This window comes from Atta colombica, unplaced genomic scaffold (genome assembly GCF_001594045.1).
Source record: "Atta colombica isolate Treedump-2 unplaced genomic scaffold, Acol1.0 scaffold105, whole genome shotgun sequence".
NCBI lineage: Eukaryota > Metazoa > Arthropoda > Insecta > Hymenoptera > Formicidae > Atta > Atta colombica.
This window is the reverse complement of record NW_017259190.1, coordinates 4,023,997-4,033,014: the sequence shown is the minus strand read 5'-3', so window position 1 is coordinate 4,033,014 and position 9,018 is coordinate 4,023,997. Positions and strand designations below refer to the sequence as shown.

Here is a 9,018-nt window from a genome sequence, read left to right as displayed (position 1 = left end):
TATATATATATATAACATTGAATTTAAATAAACTAAAAAAACAATCATGAAAACGACTAGTAAAATTGCTCTGACAAGCCTTTGGTCACGAAAAAAACGTGTGTAGTTGGATGATAATATCAGACTCTTTGACGTAGGTTCCATTATGTTCTTCTTCACCATGTTCCTAATGGACGGTCCCGCGGAGGTGGAAAGAAAAGTAGACAAGGAGGCTCCGCCAGTGTACGACAATAGCACATTTACTAACGACGATGGCCAATTGCCAACGTTGGAACTGTCATCGTTTCCGGCGCGACCGCCGATCTACGAACATTCTCGACTATGAGCAGGAAAAGGCTGTTGCTCCAAAGAGTAATGTAAATAGTGTTTCAGTTATATTGGACCAGGCATGAGTCAGATAGCTAAAGATTGATGACATTAACTCATTAACGTTGAAATTTTATAAGAAGTGTTTCACACTGTTGACGGTTGATAAATTGATATAATCTACATTTCTTTATTTATAGTGGAAAAATACCAGATATTTTGTTTGTGATATTTTTTTGCGTCTTTCATCGGTCAAATGTTGATGGGTTAAAGTTCCTCGCATGTCAAGCTAAGACTTGCGAAATTATGCAAAGGCGCGATATACAAAGCAGCAATTGCGATAATTAAAAGTTCTGTTTTGTTTGAACGCGCCATGTTGCAAAACATTCACGAGCGCATGGTGGATTACATAATGTTCTTGATAAAGAAGTTTACAAAAAAGTTGATAAACTCCGACTATCTTCAAGATACGTTCTGTGTTCTTAAGATAGAAGTCTGTAATGAAGTGAGTACCTACAGGTGTAATTTTTGTAAAAAAAAAAAAATAAAAATGAAAACTTTAATATAATACTAAACTTAACTTATTGTGGGAATCGAAAATATTAATTCAAATCTTACTAATTGTGAGATTTGAATTCGGAATTTCTCGTTTTCCATCCTAGTGCGTTAGAATTTAATGCGCCAACGATGTTCCATTATTGTCATAATTATTCTAGTCATCCACGTATACTTTAAATCATAATCCTGCGATTCTCTTTTAAGTCATTTTAATTTAAGCCATGTCAATCTTAATTTTATATAATTATACCTACTATTAGGATCCAGGTGTGTCAAAAAGTTATTTACGCATGTATGTATTCTTATATTCAACACGAATTGCATATCGCAAAAAGTGTTTTATTGAGAAAGTCACATAAATTAATACTATAAGCTAATATTAAGTGGCTAATATTTTGGTGTTATCACATGTCTTAGACAGCCTGTCGAGCTCACCATAGCATAGATAATACAAAAACGATATAATGACATATCGTACATTTTACTATATGGACCACGCTGACGAAACATTACATACGAGGATACGAGTAATTTTACGTACGACATACGGATTAGCAGCGCACTTGAGATTCGCCATTCATCTCTCTATATACAAATTATTTAAAATAAATAAACGAATCTCTACACATGTAATATACAAAAGTAAGAACCGCGGGGGGAGGAATCGATCAGAGTATCCTCTAGACGGAGAACGACGATGCCTCGACGAAGAGTTTTGTCATGAGAAATGCTGTGTACATATCTACATAGAGAACCGTACGGACGACACATGTTCGACGTTCTGCGAATAAATAGCCGCTTAAGAGAATAAATACGCCGTGGCAACTAGATTGATCTACCTGCGTGCGTCAGACGATATTGCCGCAATTACGTCGACAAACATAGGTAAAAAAACAGAAAGTGGGAAGAGAGGGGAGAAAGTACGTGTGAATGCAGTGCGTCAATAAGCGTAAAAACTAAAGCCTCCTTTCGAGTTCGGCGTACTCTAATACTTCTCGAGTCGGCTAACACCTGACGACTTAGCGCGATAATGCTCTTAATACTAAAACGGATATTTCCATTTAACAACAATATCGAATAGCGGTTTCACGCGCTGGTTTGCTAATACGCGAAACGCAACGAGTTTTGTGTTTATTTTGATTACGGCGCAAGGCGATATTACTCGGTTTTGCGGCAACGTATCATGGAGTTTTCAAACTCGCATCGTTTTTTAAATAAACAATTTCAATGTCCGATTGCATAATTATTCTGCTAAATCAGACGCACAAGCAAAAGAATGTGTTGTCGGAAGAAAAATGCGACAATTGAATTCTCACGTAGTCGAGGAGACGAGTTGTCGACTGCTCGGAACACAAACGTTCGCATCGTTCAGTCTCATTCACACTATAATAATGTCCGAAAATAAAAGGTAAAATTAGAACACTTAAAGACTGTGACGAACTACAAAAATATATCGATCCACATACCACAATGTACTGTCCTTTCATCATTGGGCTACATTAGGTATTTATTTCTGTTTACTTATTGTCTCGATCGCTCGAAGTCCTTTACCAAGTTCATATAACATACCCGAACGCAGGCGTAATTTACGCTGCTTTCCTTTGCATCGCGCGTATTTTTTCTTCCGTATGATCGCATCGATCATTAAAGGAACTAGTTCTCTCGCGATTTCAACGCGTAAGATTCCGCGCAGTGTCGCGAAATCCATTGCGATTCAACACTCCTCCGTAGACGTGCTAGAGATCTGTGTGCTAGCGCCGCTAGAGAAGCTACTCCTGCAAGTCTCTACGGCGAGAGCGGTGTCCGGCATCTGGACGAACTGTACTTTCTCCTTGGGCCATCTGCTCCTGCCATAGACGCAGTTGAAGATGTTGTAACGATGATCCATCTCCAGGTGGCTCAGAGTGCTACTGTGCCGTCGCTTTAGCACCTTCTTTGCCATCAAGCTACGATTGTTCTTGTACGAGAGTTCGCGATGGAAGCAGAAGAACTTACGCAGCTCTCGTTTCACTCGCCGGGATCGATAGCCAAAGAGCAACGGGCTTACGTAGGCAGCCAGGATTAAAAAACTGAGTGCGAGCACGTCGTATTCGTGCGGGAACACGTAACCCGAGTATTGTGGCAGATTCTTGATCATATTCAATAGCACGTAAGGCGACCAGCAAATCAGACCCATTACGATCACCAGCGCGCTGATTCTGGCCGCCCGAGTCTCCTCACGATACCTGAACAAGGAGCCGTTGCTGATCCGATGCTTGAGAGAATTGATGTAACTGTTGGTGCTACGTACACTGGCCACTCGGTGCAGCGAACTTGACTTGCCAGGTGCGGGCGTGATCGTCACGATGGGCGTCAAAAAGCAAGATGAGGGTTCCGGACTATTGTAGCCAACGTTTTCTGCATTTCTACTAATCGCGTATGATTCCACATTGGCATCGAAGATACTGGGTCTTGACAAACGGCGACTGGGTCGTCTCGGTTTCTTGTTCTCCGAATTACCGCTAGAATTCGGGACCTCGTTTTGCGCTTGTTCTATTGTCTTGACCGTAGAGATCTCTTCCTCGATACAAGTCGTCGTCTTAAAAGAATCCTGTTCGAGATTGTCCATCACGTCATCACATGACTCCTCCTCCGTCCTCTCGCATTGGGTAACTGACAGAAGACAGTCGGAGGATCTTTGATCTGTGAGGATTTTGATCTTGCGAATTGTTTTAGGAACTGTTAAAGAGTCGAAGTAATCGTAGCGTCGCTCATCGTTCTCGGAATCACTTGAGTCCGCCCCGGCGATCCACCCGGAGGATTCCCCGATCTCGTCCGTTAGATCACACGAAGATTTTCGTCTCCGATCGGCTTCCGAATCGTGGAATTTGCTAGCAACGAGATTCTCATATGAAACGCGTTCCTTCTTGAGGTAGTCCTTTGTCTGCAGATTAGCTGCCTCCGTCAAATTATTACCATTGTTTTGATCAGACGGTTGCAGTCCTACCGTGAAAACGATTCCCGACGACGTCTGCTCGTCATTCGATCCCGTCTGTGCCGCGTCCAAGGATGATGAAAAGGATCTCCGACGTGATATCTGATTGACCGAATGCGTAGTCTCGCTTGTCTCGTCGATGGACGAAAGACTCGAGATTTTGGGTATTCTACGAAACTCTTCGGGAAACGTGTCAACGGATTGATGCTGTGCCTTCACGTAATAGTACGGATCTTCGCTGAAGCTACCCGACGAAAGAATCGGTCGCGAGCCAGTCCTACGAGTTCTCTCAGAGTTTCGGTGCGCGGCCGAATAGATGCTGATATAAATCCAACAAACACCGGCGAATGGAAGTAGATATGCGAATACACTGTGTACGACCGTGTAAATGAATCCGTAAGTAACAGAGTCGTTAGTCATGGTACGAAAAATCACAGTAGAGTTCTCGAGATGGTCGACGCTACTATCGATCTTGATCGACTCGATCGTTTTAAGTAACGCTGGCGTCACGTCGTCCATTACTTCCTCTTCCTCCTCCTCGCTGGTCCCGTTGCTGAGGAACGCGAACGCGGATTCGAGCGGCGTCTCCGCCGTCGCGGTAACGTTTGATACAAATTCGCGATATGAGTTATTCAGCAACGTTGTTGTGCTGCAGGACAGCCACAGGCTACGCGGACTCGGGTTCAAGGCAGCGACCAAGCCGAAGGTCATTGAAACCAGCCAGATGGAGACGATCAGCACGGCCGACTTGAGCTTGTCGACTCGAGCCCGGTAACGCAGTGGGTCCACCACAGCAAAATATTGATCGATGGCAATCAGCAAGACCGATAGCACTGACGACGTGGTAACGAGCGCAGTGGCACCTTCCGATATCGCACAGATATTGCTGGCGACCGATGCAGACGTCGATGTCGAACCGAACGGCGACGTGAACTCATCCGGCGTTGACGTAGATGTCATCAGTGTGTCTTCCACCGTTGGCCCGTCCATCATCAGCAATGGGTTCAGCACGGCACAAGTCAGCAGATTCGAAACGGTTAGGTTCATCACGAATCTGGAATTGAGACAGAACAAGCCGTCTTCAACATCGAACGATTGATAATGTCCGACTCCTGTGTGATTGTCTTAAATTAGCAATCGATGATTGAATGACAATAGCTCATTAAATCATGAGATGAGATATATTACGATTAATAAATCAATCAAGATGCAAGGCGCAATAGGATAAGAAAAAAAAGAAGAATAAGATCTTTTATATTTTTTTTTCACATGAGTCACTTTTGAATCAAAATAACTTGACAATTGACAAATAGACACAAACGTATATAATTCATTGGTAGAAAGCATTTATTAAAAGAGACACAAAGCCACAGAAAGCACTGAAAGAAAAGAAAGCGAAACTTTATTTTTCTGCTACGCTTTTAATTACAAATCACGTATTAGCAAACACGAACGTCATGTGAATTATATCGAATTGCTTAATTCTTGTTCCGTCGTGGAATGGATGGATTATATTCGCTATTTCTGCAAATATGACAAATTCGTCTTGAAAAACGTTTAAACTCATGGTGTTTCGTTTCATTTATTTGTGTTATCAATGGATCGACGAGCGAATTCAACTGAGCACTTTGATCTAAGTATAGCTCGAAAATATCGTTTACGTTATTTTGCAAAATGTGTCGTCGGACACGAGATAATAAATGAATTTTCCTTTATACAGTGGTGAATGTTAAAGTTTCGAGTTGCACTGTTAACAGCGACGAAATGTTCTGAAAATACGACAGATTTATTATTACATTTCGTTGCTGCGGTTGCCAAAGTTTGGTACTCGGCGAGTAATTGATTTCCTGGCTCAGCAGGTGGAAGTCTACGTAATAACAATGATATAGATCCAGTCTTAGTAGTGCGCAACTCTATTAATACGACTTACTAATATCAACTGAAACGTTTACTTTCGCAGAAATTAGTTGAGTCTCGGCCCAATCGAATTTCAATAAACGAGAGCTGACATTACATTCGTCTCTCGACGCAGGAACATTATTTACGATCGACGTACGATATTCAAACAGCACGACGCGTCATATTGATTTGTACAAAATTTTGTTTGTACAGTAAATAAGAGTCTATCGCAGTCTGAATACGTCAGTCATCTTTACATCTCACGTACGCGGTTATTTTTACGTTGCCTGCAAATAGGCCTCGAGTCATTTGCGCGATGGCTAAATTTTCAATGAAAATTACACGAGGAAAACGCCTACCTACTATAACTATATCTACCTATATCTTACCTCCGTCTTTTCCGCATTACGTCGCGTCGACGGCGACACGACAAAATCACAAACTGGAATATTTAGACTGGCAGAGTCTCCCACGATCGAGGAGCACAGAATTTGTGTAATCTATAGAAAACGACGTATTGAAATGCTATTTTATTTACAGACACGATAGAAAATACATGCACTTGTCCATATGCAAAAGCACGCAAACGCGAACGTCCGAGTGAAAATATAATTTTCTTGCTATTGATATGGCGATTGGCTCTCGGCATTTTTAACGAAATCGCATACAGTGCGAGAACAGATGCAACATTTTCCGTAAACGAATTTTAACCAATAAAAAAATGATCCGTGCGGTACTCATCAAAGCGCTTTTAATTTTAATACAGAGCAAGCCATGGATATAAATATCGGTCGCGTGATGAGTTTCTATTTATTCCGGTCTTTACTTTACAGAGCTTTGCCGTTATTTCATTTTATTGCAGTAAAACCGTAAAGTTTGGTCAATTATCGACTCGGGAAAAAAACAGAAATGCCGTCGCTATCGATGTGCATGTAGGGTTATTAACCTTGGCATGGAACGCAACAACGCGTGAAATGAACGCACTGTGGATTATTTATCGTCGTCGCGTTTCAGTGAATATTACGCGAAAGTATGGCGACGCCTAAATATATTATTTCCATCTCGTCGTCTCGCGCGCGCGATGCTTTTATTTCCGGTTTGGCGTGCGACGCGACAAACGCACACTCGTGTGTCCCTTGTATCCTTTGCGGTCTTTGCTGTCCACAAGAATAATTACGCTCGTTATCACATACGTCAACGAACTGCTCGTAACGAAATTCAAAAATTGTCGCCTACGACACAACTGATCGTCGCTGGTGTGACTGACTGGACCGCTTCTTCGATGACAACATGAGAGCAATTTTGCAATCGCATTAACATCAATAATATTATTTATTATCCCTTTTCCTACACTGAGAAAAAAATATATAGTTAATTTTAATAAATATTTAGTTCAATACCGCCAACTTTACTTACAGTAAGTAAATATTTGTTTAAAAAAAAAAAAGATTGTTAAATCAAATTAACATTTCTTGTATTAAATAAATATATCTTTATATTTAATAAATATTTAGTTGGCAGTATTCAACTAAATTTTATTAAAATTGATGATACATTTTTTCCAGTGTATAAACAAGTATAGCATGCAATAATTCGAGTTATTGACACTGAAACGTTTGGACAACGAAATGTTTGGAAAACAAAGATACGTAGCAAGATATATGAGTTAGATAAAAGTCTCCAAGGAATACTAGAATGATAGTAAAAGTCAATAACAATGTTTCTCTTCTCGAAATCGAGGGAACGACTCGGATACTTTCAACTTGATGATTCCCGGCACGAAAGAAATCGATTCTACTAACCTGTTAGAGATGGTGCGCAATCCCGGCCTGACAAGAAACGCAAGCAGAAGAGTCGCGTTAAGGAGAAAGCAGCCGAAGAGGACGAAGCTCCAGGCCGCGATCCCCGGATTGTTCCACCATCTTTCCAGATTTCCCAGGTCCGCAACCGATCCTCCTCCAATTCCCGTCGCAGCTCCATCCATTCACAAATAATAAGTATATTACGGGATCTGGAACAAAATGCAACGTCGTTTTCGTCAGAGCGGCCTTCCGATCCGTCTAACTATAATTTCGAGATCAAGATTGATCCTTCAACTAATTTAGCGCGAGATTAATTTCGTAATATTGGTGTGCCAAGGGAATCATGTGCGTTAAAGAAATTAAATTTAAAGATGCTAGAAGGTTTGTGGGTCTGGCATTTTGAAGTAAACACTCGTGGAAACCTCAAATATTATCATGATATTTAATTTACTTGGGGAGCGAATTCTAAGAAATTATAAATTTACTCTGAGCGAGTTCCAAGAAAGTTGCGTGAGACTGTCGCGCGATCTTCGATTATGGTCCAGCTGTTTCCCGCTGGAAATTTTTTTACTGCGTTCTTAAAATGGTTCAATTTCGTATGATGTCGCGAGAAAATGGCACGACTACGACGCTCTCAAGGAGTTCCCGTCGACATATTATTTTTAGACGGATTTCCCCGTACACACGTGTTGCAAAAATATCCGCGTGAATATGTAACACGCGTGTACACGCGCTCAATTGTACGCGCACGAACGAGATTGATCGAGATCACATGAGGATCTTAAGAAAGAAGAGCTCACGTGACAGGAAAAACATACCTTTTGTACTCAACACGAAAAGATGGTTTCCGCGAACCATCCGTTGTTGTACCCGCATATAACAGTTCGAACAAATACGGTCTATTTAAATAATAAAAGAGAGATAATCCACGCAGACCGAGGTTAATGTAATGAAGATGTTTTTTGAATATAGCGTGGCGTATGTTTCTTAGCTATCTTTGTCTCCCTTTTTTCTCTCGCATTTAAAATGCTTTAGGCTGACAATTCATAATTGATTCTTATATTTAAGACTGTCTTAAGCACAGTCTTAAGATGTCACAAACCAATTAGAGGACATACGCCGTATTAGCGTTTTAAAATAATATTAAGACGATCTTGTAATAAGAACAGACTATGAATATAGGCCTATGTTATATTTTTTAAATGTTTTAAAAAGTTTTAAAGTATTATGTTCAAATTATGTATTTAAATTATGTTTACTTTGCAAGTAATATAAAACAGGTTGATGAAAAAGATCAATGGTACATATGAAAGTTTAATATGAAAAAACGCGCTTTTGTTCGCCATCATAATACCTGAGGCGTGTAAACAGAAAGCGCGAAGATGTTTCGAAAATAAAACGATTCTTCTCCTCTCTCTCTTTCTCTCTATTTCTTTATCTGATTGATGTCAACTAATTTTTTTTTGAATGGCAATATAT

The 9,018-nt window shown here is 40.6% G+C and overlaps 2 protein-coding genes across 4 annotated transcripts in view; one reads left to right on the top strand and one right to left on the bottom strand.

The window, feature by feature from the left end:
• The window catches only part of LOC108691451 (putative metabolite transport protein HI_1104), a 13,600-nt gene extending 12,771 nt beyond the window's left edge, over window positions 1-829 (top strand). Inside the window, exon 10 of the mRNA XM_018199206.1 lies at window positions 138-829. Within this exon, the coding sequence (XP_018054695.1) occupies window positions 138-325 (188 nt within the window). The 3' untranslated portion in view covers window positions 326-829. The remainder of the gene's footprint in view (window positions 1-137) is intronic.
• Window positions 830-2,249: 1,420 nt separating this feature from the next.
• LOC108691462 overlaps window positions 2,250-9,018 on the bottom strand; it is a 24,629-nt gene continuing 17,860 nt past the window's right edge. For all 3 annotated transcript variants that reach the window (XM_018199215.1, XM_018199224.1, XM_018199232.1), the window contains 2 exons: window positions 7,540-7,748; window positions 2,250-4,892 (listed from right to left, as the gene is read on the bottom strand). In XM_018199215.1, coding sequence (XP_018054704.1) covers window positions 2,579-4,892; window positions 7,540-7,721 — 2,496 coding nt within the window. In that variant the 5' untranslated portion in view covers window positions 7,722-7,748 and the 3' untranslated portion in view covers window positions 2,250-2,578. The remainder of the gene's footprint in view (window positions 4,893-7,539; window positions 7,749-9,018) is intronic.